This window comes from Ceratina calcarata, unplaced genomic scaffold (assembly GCF_001652005.2).
Source record: "Ceratina calcarata isolate Rehan_Ccalc_2016 unplaced genomic scaffold, ASM165200v1 scaffold436.2, whole genome shotgun sequence".
NCBI lineage: Eukaryota > Metazoa > Arthropoda > Insecta > Hymenoptera > Apidae > Ceratina > Ceratina calcarata.
In genome coordinates this window covers 141,590-157,799 of record NW_017167384.1, presented here as the reverse complement: position 1 = coordinate 157,799, position 16,210 = coordinate 141,590, and the positions used below count along the sequence as shown (strand labels likewise).

The 16,210-nt window shown below is 47.6% G+C and overlaps 1 protein-coding gene across 1 annotated transcript in view; it reads right to left on the bottom strand.

Moving 5' to 3' along the window:
* Nucleotides 1-1,149: 1,149 nt before the first annotated feature.
* Rat1 (5'-3' exoribonuclease 2 Rat1) overlaps nucleotides 1,150-16,210 on the bottom strand; it is a 22,184-nt gene continuing 7,123 nt past the window's right edge. Inside the window, exons 8-9 of the mRNA XM_018028087.2 lie at nucleotides 2,282-2,499; nucleotides 1,150-1,912 (exon numbers count right to left, since the gene is read on the bottom strand). Of these exons, the coding sequence (XP_017883576.1) occupies nucleotides 1,841-1,912; nucleotides 2,282-2,499 (290 nt within the window). The 3' untranslated portion in view covers nucleotides 1,150-1,840. The remainder of the gene's footprint in view (nucleotides 1,913-2,281; nucleotides 2,500-16,210) is intronic.

Here is a 16,210-nt window from a genome sequence, read left to right as displayed (position 1 = left end):
ATGGTCGGGGTCGCGTATATAGAAAGCGTGGAGCGAAACGCATTACACGCAAGCGACGACTCGTACTCGATGAAGATGTAAGGGCCGCATTGTGTCCTGCATCGTCGAGAGAACTCGAGAATAAAAAGAGAGAGAGAGAGAGAGAGGGGGAGAGAAAGAGAGAGGGTTGGGGGCAAGGAGAAACAGAGAGGGGTGGAACGTAGGAGAACCGCAACTACTAACGTGGGGTAGATCTCGCCGCGGATAGTGCTTTATTTCATCAAAGGGACAACAAGGAAGCCGAGATAACGCCGCGTGCTTCAGAGGAAGGAGTGCGGTACGGAGAGTATGAGAGGCACGCACAACGCTCCTCGATCGTCCATCGCGAGATCTCGTACGCACGCAGTAGAACACGTATGCGAAATTCTTGAAAGTTTTCGTAGGAGAAAGTGGCGTGCAACTTTTCTAAAGATTCCCGTCGTCCGTTAAAAGAAAGGATCGAACCACGAAACTAAATATGGTGTGAGACGCCGGCCACGGAAGGGGTAGTTCACGTTCGTGCATGCGGGCTATCGGAAGTATCGGCTTGGCTACGATTTTATGCGGGCAATGCGAATTAAATAGGCCGTGCAGAATTGCAGGACACAATGGCGCCGATTTTTATCACCCGTCTTCCCGTGTACACACCACGCAAACATTATTTTACTTTACAAAAAGGAACTAGACTTCGATATCGGAACGTGAGCTAAGATCTCATCGATTCCGCGTTTGCCCGACTAAAGGGATTGAACGTCTCCGATTTTCTATGACATATATGTGACATATAGGTTCCAGATTTTAGAGTGACGATAGAAAAGGCAAAGAGAAAGAGAAAAGCGAGAGAGAGAGAAAGACAAAGAGAGAGAAGAGCGTTGCTCGCTATTGTTTTCTCAAGTGGTACTCGTTCGTTCAATGCTCGCCCGCTCTGCTCGACCGGTACCAGATGTATCCAGACCGCCTAGTTTCAACCCTGATATTATAGTTATAAGTTACTACGCATCGTTCGTTACAAACATGCCTCGCACTTAAGCAAATTTTCTACCGTGCGTGTAAAACTACTTGTACTTACTGCCGAAATGTAGAGGAAGGATTATGAAATCGTGGAACGAAGGGGGTATCGTACCAAATAACTCACGTATACGTCCATATATTTTTTTTTCCAAGTGCGTAAAATACAAAAATGTTTACGAGATAGATTGAAGTATACTCGTAATGAACAGAATGCGTATCCATTTTTGTACACCGACAGTGTCGGGAAACAAGTTTTGACCAACTAAATAATTAATTCTTTCATATATTGCGATCAGCAATCGAATTGCAAATTAATTACGCGCTAAAAATGTACAATGTACAATTGATCAATTCTGAGATCAATTCAATATTCACATCGAGGAAAATTAAAGTATAATTGTTTCAAACGAATTCCCATCGACCAATTGCACTTCAATAATTACTCGATGTTTTGTTGTACAAATTTTCTTTCTTATAAGTTCATAGAAAATTAAATTTCTTAATTAAACCATCACAGGTCGTATTATGCATGTATCATATATCCAATTCGACAATACAAGAAGAATTTATATGCATTAATCGTCAGCTTAAATTCTGTGAATCTCTACGTGAACGCGTGGAGAAAAATAAATCTGCTGGAATGACGCGTTCGCAGATATCTAAACGAGATAGATATAGAAATAAAGAAAACAGTATTTGTTTCCAATAAAACAAGTTTCACAGTTTCAAAACTGAAAACACGAATCTTTCCTAAGCCTAACTTAAAAATACCCAAAACCTGTGATGGCATTGATCCATGGAAAAAGTGGATCTACCGTCTCCACCCTCCACCCCTGTTCCCGCCATTTCCACCGTTATTCCCTTGCCGATTAGAAGAATAATTCTAGAACACGACAACGAAACGTGATTAATTCCTAAGATTTGCACTCCTAAATCCTTACTTTACACCCTATTATACGAATTTTCAATCAGCTCCTTATAAGAGGTCCTTTCTTGATGCGAGAATATTAAAAGCAAAATATTCCTGAGGTCCAATCATAAAAATTTCAGAAATTTTCTATATTTTACAGACACCCAATTGTGAGAATTTTCAATCAGCTCCTTATAAGAGTTATTTTCTTGATGCGAGAGAGAGAAAACCTTATTGATTTCCAATTATCAACATTTTTGAATCCCTGTTGTATTTAATTATGCGAATTTTTAACTCCAACGAAAGTTTTTCAATGTAAGAATATTAGAAATGAATTCTTACCCTATGCTGATCGTACTGCGACCCGTAGCTACCGTACTGCACATTCTGGTAATTACGTCCGTACGGTTGGGCGCTGTAATTGTTCCTCTGCTGGTATTCCGGGTAATGTTGATAACTTTGAGGCATGCCATATCCTCTTGACCACGGTCCGGGCACCATAGCCTGGCTAGACCCGGCGCTCTCATATCCTCCTTGATGGTAACCAGTGCTCTGATAACCTGGAACAATCGAATCAAACGAACGATTCTAAATTCCTTGATTCTCTATAAATTCCTTTCTAAAATTCTTAGGTGTATGAACCTGTCGGTCAACTACCGAGTCCTATCGTGATCAACGAGACAAAGAAGAAGGCAATAGGTAGCGACGCGTAGGTCGTAGGTGAACGAGGGTGGATTGGAGCGTGGCGGCGCGTGTCGCGTGTACCCTCGAATAATATGTAAACGTGCGCGGAGCCACGTCGACGGAAGGCAGAGAGTGTTTGTCAGCATCGCGAAACGTCATAATGGAGCTCGATGCTAATAACGGATTTTCGAAAGGGCAACGTGCCGCGTGGCGAGTGCACCGTCGTACCGTACGCAGGATATACCGTCGTTAGAACGACCCCAGGACTCGCACGCCCACGCGAACGCGACTGGATGTAATGACGACGCTGACAAAAGAACAAAACGTTCCTCTTTTCTAACTATGCGCGCTGAATATTTATAACTCGAGTCGAATCGCAGGATCATGCTTTTTGCGCGGGCAGAGCATCTCTACCAGGGAGAGTAACAAGAACGACGAGTTGAAAGAGGATACGAAGACCAGGCCCGTTCTGTTTGATGTACCGTGACGAGTGGAAATCAATTTTAATTGAATTGATTATGAGCTACCATGCTCGTCGCATGCTGTCCCTGCCAGCGAACGCAGTAACGAAGTCGCGAGGATTTTTTATTCATGTATTCCACGCGCGAGCATCGACCGCGTATCTGGCCAAAGAATGAAAATTGATCTTCATACTGAACAGCTACCTCGAAGGTAGTCTCGCTGTTCCAAGAAGCGATCCCCGTTTCTCATCGGGTTGGAGAGACTATCAGTGACGCATGATAATCGTATAGTTTGGTTCAATCGAGCTCGTAATGGGAGGCGGCAAACATCGTCAATATTATCGAGGGTCGAATGGGGTGGATGGTCCCGTGGATTTCTGCTCCAGCGTTTACTACACTGTCTCTATTTCGTACGGGTTCTCTCGCTCTCTGCGGCAACAATAACATCTCCCGTGGATTCCAGCCCCGGGAACAGGAGAAACCCCCACGGGTAATCCTCGCCCTCGCCGAAAAAAGGAACGAGGGGGCGGGAGCAGGGTTTTAACAGTTTACACGTCGGATCATCCCTCGTTATTGTTGCGTTTATGATAATAGCAACCGACCGGCACGCACGCAGCCACCCCTGGCTGACCGCTCAACCCTATCCCTGCGATCGAAATTGTTAGCACGCTCAGGTATTTAATTAGACGCGTTCTACCTAGGCGCGTGGGTATACGTCGTTCCTCCGTGCCGCTTTCTCTCACGAAAGAGCGGTTTCATCTTCGCGAGGATTTCAGGCTAGGCTTTCTCTCGCGGTGGAAACGGTGAACGGTTTTAGCGGGGAATTTTCGGAAAAATCTACGACTGGCAACAATGACGAGCGAAAAACGATAACGCGGAGAGAAAAATGGGACTCCGGGTGGAGGGACGGGAAAGTGTAATTTCAGTTTGAAACAGGAACGGGAGAGGCCGACCCACATCGAGCGGCTTCGAGTGTTTGTATTGCTGACGCGGCGATCCAATCCAATCCAATACCCATGGCGGATAGGCAACACACAACGCGTATACTGCCTCCGTATCACCCTATCCTCTCTCTCTCTTTCTCCTCCGAAACGGTCGCTTTCCAATATAATTTCGCGAGGCTCGCGACGACCAGGCAATGCTTTCATTTTGTAATTAATCGTTCATTTCACCGCGCAGCCGAATCAATTTTTCCCGACCGCGACTCTAATTAAATCTAAAGCTATCGATTCGCGGTGCAATGGCGTATAGATTATTAACGAATTTCAATCTGAAAAAGGTCCGATGGAGCTTGATGCTAGGCGGCGACGAGACGTTTCGGTAAAGCGAGTAGAGACGATTTTCATGGTAGAAGGATCAGAGGGGGATCGCGTTTCCGTCCGAAGTATTAGAAATTAAAGGCGAGGCGCGTAGAAATTTCTTCTGGCCCGGGTCAAAGCGAAAAAGACTCGTGCGGCCGCGGGCACGGAAATCGAAACCCTTTAGCCTCCGCTTTCCTCGAGAGGCGAGACCAACCGACTAACTCGAATGAAAAGGCACCAGTGCTGGCTAAGAGACACTTCGTGCACGCTCCTGCTGGCGTGTATCCGAGCACGGAAAAAAGAGGAGAGCGAGAAAAGAACGGAACGGGGAAGAGGTGGAAGGAGAAGAGGCTTATTTAGCTTACCTTTTACTTACACGTGCTATACAATGTTTACCTACACCCACCTAAACACATAAGACTGAAGGGACCGCTGCCAGAGAGGAATAATGTTTGCGTAAGAAGAACGGATAGCGATTTCGATATTTAAAATAAAAAAAGAGTGTCGACCGGTCAAGGTTGACGCGCATGCACGCTCGACGAGTCTACAGACGATGGATCGTCTTTAACGTTGGATCCGCGATTTTTGTGGAAGAACGAGGTGGACGGTTTTTGGATTTCATTTGAACGCGGCGCAGCTACCTGACGACAAGAACAATGAGAGAACGGTGGTTCCCTATCGCGACTGGTAGCTGTGTACAAGATGGCGCCAGGCCAGGCAGGCCGGAGTACCACTCGGGCGATTTCCGGTGGCTTTGTTCCGTGCACCACTCGTGCTACCGGGTGTGTTCGATGAAACTCGAGGCTTAAAGCCGCGTTTTTCAGTCACGCTGCCAGCTTACGTGCGTGCGCGTGAGATATAAAGAGGTTTTTCTTCTATGAAGCCAGTTAGCCAACGAACCGGTAATTCCTCGCCGCAATCACCACCCTTCCTTTTTTTCTCGCGACTTCACCCACTTCTTACTTCTCCTCTCGTCCGTTCTTTCCTCCTCGTCCCTTTCTACTTCTTCATTCTCGCCTTTGCCTGGAGACCAAGAAACGAGGCTCGACGTTTTCAGCCTCCCTTTTCGTTTTCTCTTATAGTCGCCAGTAGCAGAGGCCCTCGAACGCCCTTACAGCGCCACGACGACGAACCGGAACGAAACGAGAGACGAGACGCGTTTACCCCTGCCATCGACGACTTTTACTTTCTTCGTTCCGTCCTTTGCTCGCGGTAATTCGTTCGAGAGGAAATTTCGAGTTTCCCTCTCATTCTGCGCGAACGAATGTTGCTGCTGCTGACGGTCCATGCGTTTTCCAAATATTTTAATGAATATTGCAACACTGATTTATCGACTCGAGAGATACGAGGATTTTCCATAATTATTACTAAAATCATCGACGAAATAATTATGCGGTTTCGCGTTTTGCCCGCTATTATCACAGTTTCCACAGGTAGAATCTGAACAGTGGGGAATTACAGAGAAAACGATTTGCTATCGAAATCCTGGACGACTCGATGGAGTCGCCGGCTTGATAAAGAAGCGAGTCGCATCGTCCGCCCGTTTTCCGAGTATTTCTCGGTTGAACCCTCGGTGGAGAGAGGCGAGCGAGGGAAAGGGGTTCGGTTGGCTAAGGGTGGGCGCACGAGGGAGGACGATGGAGCGAGAAAGGGCGAAGATCGAAGGAGAACGCAGAGAAACACTTGACCCTGCCTGGCTGGTTGCCGATGCTGTGCCAGCAAACCCCACCGTGCAACATGCGTTAATAAACGCAACGTCGGTGTGTTCGTCCCTCGTCCGTGTGCTCCACCCGTCATCTACCCTCACGGAACCCACCCCTGGCCGTAGCCTCGCTCGCTCGCACGCCCACCATGTTGGTTCCCGGTTCGCTCGTTTCGCGCATACGCGAGCTGCTGGAAAACGCACGAACCGTGTGTGGCGCCACGCAGCGGGGACCAGCGCACCGGGCCACAGGGGTTGAAACAGGGGGGTGGGCGTACGTTCGGTCGGGCGCGAGTAACGTGTTGACTGTCGCGATCGCGCAACTCCTAATTTATTTACAATTTCGCTAAGGGGGAGCCGGATTGATTCGAGCCCCATCCACCCCTTCGAGATCCGATACCAGCTACGCGACCGGTAATTCGCTGCTCGTTTAATTGCACTTTTCTAGCCGCGCGCGTACCAAATATATCTACTCTTCGACCGGATGTAAGACGTAGGCTACGAATGAACCCGGTTCCAAAATTAAAATATAGTAACCGAGCGAGGAAAAGTCGAGTGGCTCCCGACGAGGCCAAAAATGCAAGAGTCGAGCATCGGCCAAGAAAATATTCGTAGCTGCGCGAACTTTGTATACGAGGAGGAAGAGGAAGAAGGCGTTATAAGACGAAGACGAGGCTCGTCGATGGGACGAGGAAAGAAGTATGCAGAAGCACTCGTGTCAGAGGCGACCAATAAATTTATCGAGCGGGTGTTGGCATGGAGACTGCCGGACAGAGCTCGGTTGGATGGCCCAGAGGGCGATGAGAGGGCACTCGAGAATCCTCCAGGAGCCCGTCACGGGGAAATTGGAGGCAGCCACGGCGGTGGCCAGGAGGAGGAACGCGGAGAAAAGAGAGACGATGGAAGCGGTGGAAGAAGACGGTTGCCAGCAGGTGAAACGAAGAAGGAGAGAGAGAGGAAGAAAGAGAGAGAGAGAGAGAGAGACACCCGGTGGGGAACGGGGCTGAGGTATCGATTTCTGGCGGCGATCCAATCAACGATGGTGCCTTATCTAACGCCTTTGCCACCCGCTTTAACACACCACTGTGTCTCTGATAAGACACAGCCTCACCAGATTTATTAAATGTTACGCGCCGTTACCGCACGTGCCTCTAGTTATACGTCGATTACATCGAACGTCGAGATACACGCACGTTCGACATAGAGAGAGAGAGAGAGCTCGTTAGTGAGAACGATTAATACTTTCTGCGAACATATTTGTCCTACGGATTGAAAGTACGAGGCGCGACGGAATCGATACACGGCGTCGAGGTTGGAAGATGCAGCCAATATTCGACGAGAGCCAGCCAGCCAGTCAGCGGCGTTGGCTTTCTTTAACCCGTGATCTTTAATTCATTAACGACATTAATTATTCATCGCCGATAACGACGGCGGAATCGCTGATCGTCGCCCCTTCTCAACGACCATCCCTGCCTGCCTCTGCCATCGCGAATCGTTCTAGGTCTCGTCTGCGACTCGACGGATCCTTTGTTTTTCTTCTGGATTCTCGTGGATAAATCGCACACCCGTCTACCCGGAGCAATTGTAAGAGAAGCCATTTTTGCGTGGACGTTCCGTGTGTACGGACTGGCTAATCCCTCTGACATTGTTTTCGAAACAATACGACATTCGCCCCTAATTTGTACCGCCCCCGCGATATATAGCTACGGAGGCTGACAGAGTCAATATTTTCGCTGTCTATCGCTCCGTCAAGAAAGACGAAATATCGGCCGCCGCGACGAGAATATTTCTGCATAGGTTGCCGCGACGCGACGCTACTACTTGCTTGCTCAGCCGTTTCGGATTAACTCGTATCGCAGCCGCCGCGGCTTTTCCATATTTTTTATGCCCCTCGGGGAAAACGTCAAATTAAATTCCATGCCAGAAATAGGCAACCCGAGTCGTTTCGAAGTATCATTTGACAATACGATTGCCGGAAACAAATGGGAATCGCGACGAATTGGAAAGTAAGCAGAGAGGCGAGACACGTTGGTTCGGCCGGTTCTACGTTTGATTCGAGGCAGGAAGAGTCGGGGTAAAAAATGAAAGAGAGGACGAGGGAAGGAAGAACGAGAGCAGAAGAGCGAAAGAGTAGTGCGCTCAGCGTTGTAGGACTCTCCGGTGGAGAGCCCTCCCTCTCTCTCGCCCGCTTAAAGCCCTATCCACTACTCATTTATCAAATAAATCAACACAGCTACTTGCGCACCTGTGAAGAGATCCGAGCTCGGCGTGCCGTCCAGGAGCCCCGCTCATCGATTTCTTCACGCGTGCCCAACTAATCTGATTAAAACTTAACTACTGAAAATGAAACACGCGATGCATTATTTCTTGTGGCTACGTGAAATTTGAAAAGTGGGAAACGAAGCAAGAAAATATATCGTCTGCTATTTACTGTTGGGATCAATCGGAGGAAAAGCTGGAAAGAATGGGTATGTAAGAGGGCAGATAGGGTGAACCGTGAGAAGAGCGAAAAAAGACGGGGAGAAAGCGAGAGAGAAAGAGAGAGAGGGACGGGGGACAGAGGAGGCATAATCAAAGAGGTTCGAAAAATCAGGATGCACTTAGAAGCACGTACTCGGCCTATAGAGAGGCATTCAGTTATACTGGTGAGTTTGGAGTCAAAGCAAGGACCCTTGGTTCAACCGGCGCATTACCTCCACCGCTCTCGCGGTCTCTATGCCCACGTTTTACATCCACGATAGCTTTTTCACCGATAACGACCGCCGCTATTTACGATTACAATTAGGAATCTTATCATAATTTTCGGATGACCTTTCAACGATCACGGTTTCAACATCCGGGGGAACATCTAGTCTTTTCAAATTAACAATCTGTGTGACGCGTAAAACGAGAACAGCTACGGAAAATCGCATTGATAAAAAATTGATGATCCTTGAACGAGAACACTCGGTAGAAGAGAAAACAATGGAAGAGTCTGTTTGACGATCATGATTAGCCGTTTAGGTGATATCGAAACCTATACACTCGGTGGGTGCGCGAGTACACCTTCGAGGAGCGGAACAAGCGAGAGTAAAACGTAGAGGGAGGGTGGAAGAGGGTGTAGGATGCACGCGAGGTCGCGAGCTCGAGAGTCGCGGCGGAACGACACGGTGGATCCTGAAAAGCGAGAGGAACGTTGAAAAGGTGGCTACTCGGCTTTGTAACGGAGTTAAGAAGACGAAGCGGAGGAAGGAGCGAAAGAAACGGTAGCGGTGGAAAAAGAGTGCGTCGCGAAGAAGAGGAAGAGGAAGAGTAGGATGGTCCTTGTGCAGCGAGGACCCCAGGATACCGGCAAGGAGTATCCTAGAACTGTTGAGGATGCTTCACTCCCATCGTCCTCTTCCACGTGGGCCTCCTCCCCCGCGTATCTCTCTCCTCCTTCTCTCTTTTCTCCTTGTAAATACGTCCCGAGTCCCATCAGGATCTCTCTACTCTTGCAAAGGGAGACCGTCTCCTTCAAACGGTGCACCCGAAGAGAGATATCATCCGTCCGCCTCTCTTCCTTCCTACCCGTCCTCGACGCTGTTACTTTTCCTTCTCTTCTCGGTTTTCTTTCCCGACGCGCGAATTATCCGTTACCGCCGATCTCCTTGCGCCACGCCGCGAAACTTTCATACGAATCGTGAAATCAAGGGCCCTTCGAGGTCTCTGAAGTAGACGGAGAGAATCGTGCGAGTGCTAGCGGCAGATTTTCCAATCTACCCACTTAACGCGAGGTTCGATTCTTAAATCGATAGAGGACAAGTGAAATTGATCCTCTCTACAGATACTGTCTCAAGAGATAGCTTGTAAGTCGCGGGCTTCTGATCGAAAAAACTGAAACGCGTAGAGGAAATGAACGAGCTGATCGAGCAAACAGTGAGGAATATCGAAAGTAGTCGGAACCGCAGAATTCGACGCGGAGGTGGGCCCGAAAAGAAATTCCGGAGGCGTCAAGAGGATTCCACGGACGGACCCGGACGGTCAGCACGGTTCGCGAGAAGTCCTCGAAACCTCGGTGAAATCGGATCCCCAATGTAGATGGGTCAACAAGTCGACGCGTTCGGAAACGAGATCGTTTCCTAACCGAGAATAGAAGAACACGGCCACCGAAACCCGATACTTTCGGGTCATCGTCGAGGAATCAAAACGTGTCATGGATCCGGCCACTCAACCCCGCCCCCGAGCCTTTCACGTTTCCGATTGACAATGAAAAGGAAGAAGGGTACCACAAGTGTCTTACTTTTACTATGACCTACCGCCTCCGTGATAGCATACGTCTCGTACTACGAAATCTTCACGACCTCATCGTGAAATGGAATATACGAGCGCATGAAAATGTTCCAAGACTTTATACAATGTTTAAAAGGCGTTTGTTAAAATCAGATGAACTACAACAGTGAAACGACACAATGGGAGAAATCTGAAAGTAAGAAAAGAAGAGAGGGTGCAGGTCTCGGATGGCCGCGTGGAAATGAGGTGGAAAACCGCACCCTCGGTTCACTTGGCTCACCTTTTCTTTGCGTTTTCGAGGATACTAACCGAGGATTTTACCGTCACCGCGGTTTTCTTGATTGTATTACAAACGCGAGCGAGCGAACGCGCGAGCGGGTTCTCGAGTCAGTCGAGCGCGAAGAAATCGTGCCAAGGTAAAAAAAAAAAAATCCGGAGAAAGGAGAGCGATGAAAAGGCCCGATTTCGTCGCGGAAAGGAAGAAGCTATGTAGGCGAGGGAAAACGGAAAACGTATTTTTCATTCGTCGAATTCCTCGTCGACGTTGCGAAACGCGCGACGATGGTTTCCATTTCATTCGGTTGATCGCGCGATGGCCCAGAAACGTAAATGTAAATTACTGAGGAAAAAAAATAATCGGAACGATCGGAAAAATTCATTGGAATTTGCCGGCGAAGTGGAGCAATTTAAATTTGTTATCTACCGTTTGTATAAATGAAGCGAATAAAAAACACTTCGCATCGAGCGTCGCTTGATTAATAAAAAGAAAAAACTAAATGCTCAAGAAATAAGCGGAAAAAACATCGATGAGAAAATAAGGAAAAACGGAATCGGGGAAAAAGGAAAGGGTAACTGCGAAGCGTGTATTATAGGCGCGTAGGTATGCGAGTGTATTCAAGGAGCAGAGCTCTCTTCTCTCTCTTTTTGCGTACATCCATATCGTGTATAGCGGTGCGTACACGGAGAGGCAACAAGAACTCGTCGTCATTTCAGAATTAATCTCATTCGACTGCCCCCTTTATACTCTCCCTCGCATTCTGCGGGGCGAGAGCCTCGGTAGCCGCTTCGTGGCCTCAAGGTTAATTGGAACAAGAGCGAGGAACGAGCGAAGGAAAAGGACCGGATAGAAATCCCACAAGGAGCATGCGAGTTTTCTTACCCGGGCGATCTCTCGTTTTAAGCGCCCGCTCGACCGATGCACTCTCGCCTTAAGGGTCAACGGAGAGGGTTCAATTTTCTCTCACATCCAAATATTCCTTGTCCTGCTTATAGTATTCCTTCGGTAACTCCAGTTTTATTCCGATCTCCGTTTGTTTAAATCGACTTTGTCTAAGAGCCTACAAAGAATTCTGAAGAGAAAATCCTTCTATACCTTTAAAGTCGTTCAACCGTACATAAACTGCTGAGATAAATTCTGCTTTTAAGTAAACATCGAGAGTGCAAGGAGAAGCAAATTAGAGGTTCGTGAACAGGTGTATCGGTGATCCCCCAACAAAACAGAAATACCTTTTCTTCGGCTAGGATATGCGCACCATTTACTTTTATTAGGTGAAAGAAGGCCTCTTTCCTATTCAGGTGATCCGCTAAGCCGACTGAGAAAGAAAGGAAAATCCTCTCCCGCGATCGGTCCTTTTCTCCCGATCGAGGACCTGGCGAGTTAGTTCATGGGGACGTAATACGAACAGACGCGACGGTCCTCGACTCTTCAATTAGCCCGGAAGTCAACGTAACGAAAATAGATCTAATTCCCTTTCTTAGAACGTTTTTTCTTTAAATCTGAACAATGTTAGAAGTAAAAGACACATGCCTGATCATCAGAATGTTTGTCAAATCATTGAGGAAGTCAAACCACAGCGGTGAGACAAATTAGCAAGTAGTATAAGTCAGTAATTGGCCAGACGTTTCTCGAATTAAAACAGGCAGCTGATGGGCCGATAATATCGATCCCATGAACGAACGTGGGGTCGATTTGGCTTTAAGTAAAAGTCCAAACGATCCTCGACCCCCTAAGGATGGTCAATGTGGAGGGTAGGGCGGCCTTTCTATTAGCCTCTAGAAATCGCACGAACCCCTTCAACTGGGACAATTCTCTCCCTCTCGCTCGCTCCCCCTGGACTGTAATAGAGTTTCGCGCTCGCCAAGAGAATTGCCCCGAGTCAGTCGGCCTTCCTGGATCCACGATCTGGTCAACCGAAGAATTGATAATCAAAGCGATCCCGAACACCCTTATCGTTCCTTAACGAGTTTATTTGCTCCGATTGGCAGAAGAAATTCTACTTCTTTTTATTTATCTCCTTTCAAGTATAAAAGACGTCCACGTGTCTACGATTTGCGGGTCCTCGAAATCTTTTGGATCTCGGGGCAAGAAGAGGATCTCTCTCATTGCTAATATTTCTTATCCGTATCCGCGTGTCAACGAGCGAAGGAGACTCGCGGCAAAGATCTTCCTCTCTGTCTTCTCCTCCATTAGCAAAAAAGAAAAAAAACGTGGAGAGAGAAGAACCCCAAGAGAGATAAGACAGGAGGAACCGAGGGACAGAGCAAGGTAAAGCAGAGAAGGGAAAAAAAATCCGTATCTTTGACGAAACCGAAGAGTCGTCGTCGTACGTGTCCTTAAGCGACTGCCAGGCTTCCACGCTAATGAGGCGCGGCGTAATTAGTGAGACTGTCTACCGGCTGGACCCTTCACGAGAGGGCGGATCCCTCTCGACGTCGAGTCGCTCTCTCGTGCCCCGACCCCGCATCCCTCCGGTTCGCCACTCCACGTATCCTCAACCCGTTTCACGATTTCTTACCGGCGTTGAAGGAGAGGCTGACACCTCTCGCTGGAAATTCACGACTTTTCAACCCCGCGCGTGGCGAAAAAATAGCGCGATTAAATCTACCACTCTAGCCGGACTTAATCCCTTTTTCAACCCTGGCCTCGTGCGTTCCGCACACTTCATCTTTAAACCTCTGAACTTTCCCAAATTTTGCTAACATTTCTTCATCAAAAGTTGCGTTCTTACAAGTACGAGTACTTGGCGTTTTTCTTTTACCCTATTGGAAGCTGTTCAAAAATTAATTGCATCTTGTTGCCAAACAAGAGAACTCTTATTTAAATTGGATAAGGCGAGTTACTCGAGTTTAAGTAAAGATCAATGTAGAAAACGAAATAAGATAAGGCACAATTTCTATGGCGGTGCGAATGGGATTTCGACGAGTGAACAGAAAGATGCGGTGTAGGTTGCGATTACAGGGGAGGGGGGCAGGTTTTCGAAGGCGGGAAGGCCGATTTAGGGCACAATGCGGTTCAATGCCGAGGAAATTAGCCACGGCACTGCCGGTGACGCCCGTCAGACCCACACCGAGCAAAACAGAGATTCCCGTCATCGAGCCATGGGAGCATTATTTGTGTCCTCGTTGCTCCTTATTAATCCCCGCGCATCCAGTAGAATTTTTACATTCCATCCAATCGATAAATGTATTCGCAATCAGCGGAACGAACAGATTAAAAGGAAATTTTGATGATAAAACGATCTTCCTATCTCTGGCTCTTTCCTTTTCTGTCTCTGTCTCCGTTCAGAAAAAGAAGCAGGCTTTGAAGTTCCGGAGCAAAGAGAGCCAGAACGCGGGCATCATCGAGTGTCTGAAGAGATCGCGGCGAGGACAAGTTCACCTATGCTCTCGAAGATGAATGGATCCTATAGTTAATGGCGGGGAGGGCTTGTATCGCAGGTAGTAGACATACGTGGAGGATGAATAGGCGAGGGTGAACGAGCATTTAGAGAAGAAGCCTCTGTTCCGTCCTCCTCCACGGCCTCCTTCACTCTCCTGCGATCGCTTTGTTCGACTCGTCTTCGAGATCGAACGTTTTTTCATGGAAAACACGTGTCCTCGTTACCGGTTCGACCGTAATTGCTACGGACAGCCATTGATATGCTAACTGTAGAGTCACTATGCCCTCCTTTTTAATCCGATCGGTACTTTTTCCAAGATGCGCCTAGTTATTAATTAGAAAATACGTTTCCTAAAAATGACATACTCGGAGTGCATCGCGACTATTTTCCAAGTAAAGCGTCCCCTTGAAAGAAGATAAAGGAAGAACGGATGAAAGAAGCTGTAACGGAGCGTGCAAGCGTCTCCTTTTTCGACGGGTCCATGGAAAACGACTAATGGATGGATAATGACGCGTAATGGATGCGACGGACATTACAGGTAATATCTGGTGAAAGCGGCAGCCAGTTTTCGCGAGGGATAGAGGGGAGCCGGTAAATAGACGCGGTACACCTCGCTGCCGATGGATGGGACCGGAGAGGTAATTTTCACCGGCGAATCGAGACTGAAGAAGCCGTGGAAGCTTTCAGGAAGGGCTCCCGTGTCGACGGTTTCCCAGGGATTCAAGAGAGCCTCGTGACGATGGATACATTTTGATCACTCGTCACAGAAATACATGATACTCGTTGAATAGTAAAAATAAATTATTCAAAACGTGACAGGGAACGTCCGATATCATTGCTGCTTGATCACTTCTACGAAATTAATACTTCCTGTAGACTGTAACCGATTCCCACGAGGAAATCTTGATTTCGTATCGCGCGAGACCATCTGGTAGCAGATCGGATCTGGACGGTTCTTCTTGGTCTTGCGTCCGGTTTCTGCGCGATTCGAGGCTCCGCCGCCGCTGGCTGCACGAGTGTTTGCCGTCCACTCGAAACCAGTCCCGAACGAGTTGGCGCGCGCGCTCCCGACGAAGACGCGGAGACGAGGCTGGACGAGGACGGGATAGAGACGAACGGACAAAGCGTGGAGTATAGACGTTCTAGCGTCTAGCGAGGCGGGAGGCCAGGAACGAAGCTTAATTTGTCTAACGAGGGGTCTCTGCACCTGTCATCTGGACGGAGATATGGACGAACCGGCGACGCACGCCTTCTATCCATCGGGAAGCGTTTTGCTCCGTGTCCAACTTGTTTTATTATCTCCCATCACGTGTGAAAGATGCGTTTTTGTCAAATGATCCGTTTTGTATTTTCGCATTAAAGAACGTGTACGAGTCATGGGGGACATTGAAAGTTCCTACAGACGTGGACGGAACGAGTCTTTCCGGACGGAGGGTTCGTTCGACCAGGTCAGGCGTGTGCCTGGCGTTTACACCCCTCGGTAAATCAATCACACACCGTGTAACAACGTTTTGTTTTTGCGGTCACGCGCGGATACTTCTTGGAGCGCCTGTATCCGCTCGGACACGCCTTCCGGGCCTGTCAACTACCGCCGATCGTAATTCACCTTCCCAGAATAATTGACACCTCAAGACGCGCTCTCGTACAACGAGAAACCGCGTTTTACAATTGAATATCAATGAATACGATTTGTTTATGACTTCGTAACGTTAAGGATGTATTGACTATACAGTCAATCCCAAAAGATTATGTACCTTAGAAAAACGCATTTCCTATAATTAAAAAGAAATCAGACGTCGGAAGAATAATGCTAATAATAAATAGCTACGTCTTAAAAAGTATAGAAGGAAATATCCAATTTTTTTTTTTCAAAATTCCGAAAATGCTTGAAATAAAAGTTGTTTTCCTTCTAACTTCGATATTTAACGAGTTACGTATGATTATTTGGCATTTTATTGATGTTGACAAAATCCGACCATCCCAGCGTCGAAACGGCGAACTTTTGAAAAAAAATTTCGTTTTTCCTCAATAACTCCTAAACCGTTGATCCTACGAGAAAATTGCATAGGACCTTTTTTGTAGAGGACAACGAGATCTACAATTTCTGTATAAAAGTTTGTCGCTAGCATTAATAGTTTACGAGTTATTGACGAAAAACGAAAAAACAGTTTTTTGCAAATTACTCGTTAACTATTGACGCTAGCGAAAAATTT